The sequence below is a fragment of the Merops nubicus genome, unplaced genomic scaffold (assembly GCF_000691845.1).
Source record: "Merops nubicus isolate BGI_N331 unplaced genomic scaffold, ASM69184v1 scaffold34389, whole genome shotgun sequence".
Classification (NCBI taxonomy): Eukaryota; Metazoa; Chordata; class Aves; order Coraciiformes; family Meropidae; genus Merops; species Merops nubicus.
Genome location: NW_008633589.1, coordinates 1 through 406, shown reverse-complemented (window position 1 = coordinate 406; position 406 = coordinate 1). Strand labels below are relative to the sequence as shown.

The 406-nt window shown below is 67.7% G+C and overlaps 1 protein-coding gene across 1 annotated transcript in view; it reads left to right on the top strand.

The window, feature by feature from the left end:
* LOC103780620 (arf-GAP with GTPase, ANK repeat and PH domain-containing protein 2-like) overlaps positions 1 to 386 on the top strand; it is a gene marked incomplete at both ends in the record, with an annotated part of 2505 nt that extends 2119 nt beyond the window's left edge. Inside the window, one exon of the mRNA XM_008948309.1 lies at positions 300 to 386. Coding sequence (XP_008946557.1) covers positions 300 to 386 — 87 coding nt within the window. The remainder of the gene's footprint in view (positions 1 to 299) is intronic.
* Between the last annotated feature and the right edge of the window lie 20 nt (positions 387 to 406).

The window sequence follows — 406 nt, the reverse complement described above, 5'->3', positions numbered from 1 at the left end:
GTTCCCAGAGTGTCCCCTGGCACGACAGGGGCAGCAGGGTTCACAGGGCGTGGGGGGTGTCCGCCAGGCATGGTGGTGGTGGCACAGGAGGACACATGGCATCTAGGATGTCCTCCCAGCACGGTGGTGATGGGGGGGACGTGGCGCCCAGGGTGTCCCCAGCATGGAGCTATGGCAGTGGGGGGATGTGGGCACCCCAAGATGCCCCCTCAGTGGGGCTGCAGTGGCAGGGGACGTGGCACCCCAGATGTCCAAAGTGGTGCCACTCATCTCACCACCCTCATCCCCCATCCCTGCAGACTCGTCGGGGCAGCGACTCGGAGAAGCGGAGCCTGGACAGCCGGGGCGAGGTGGCCGGCAGCGGCCGTGCCATCCCCATCAAGCAGGTTGGCGGGGCAGTGGAGGT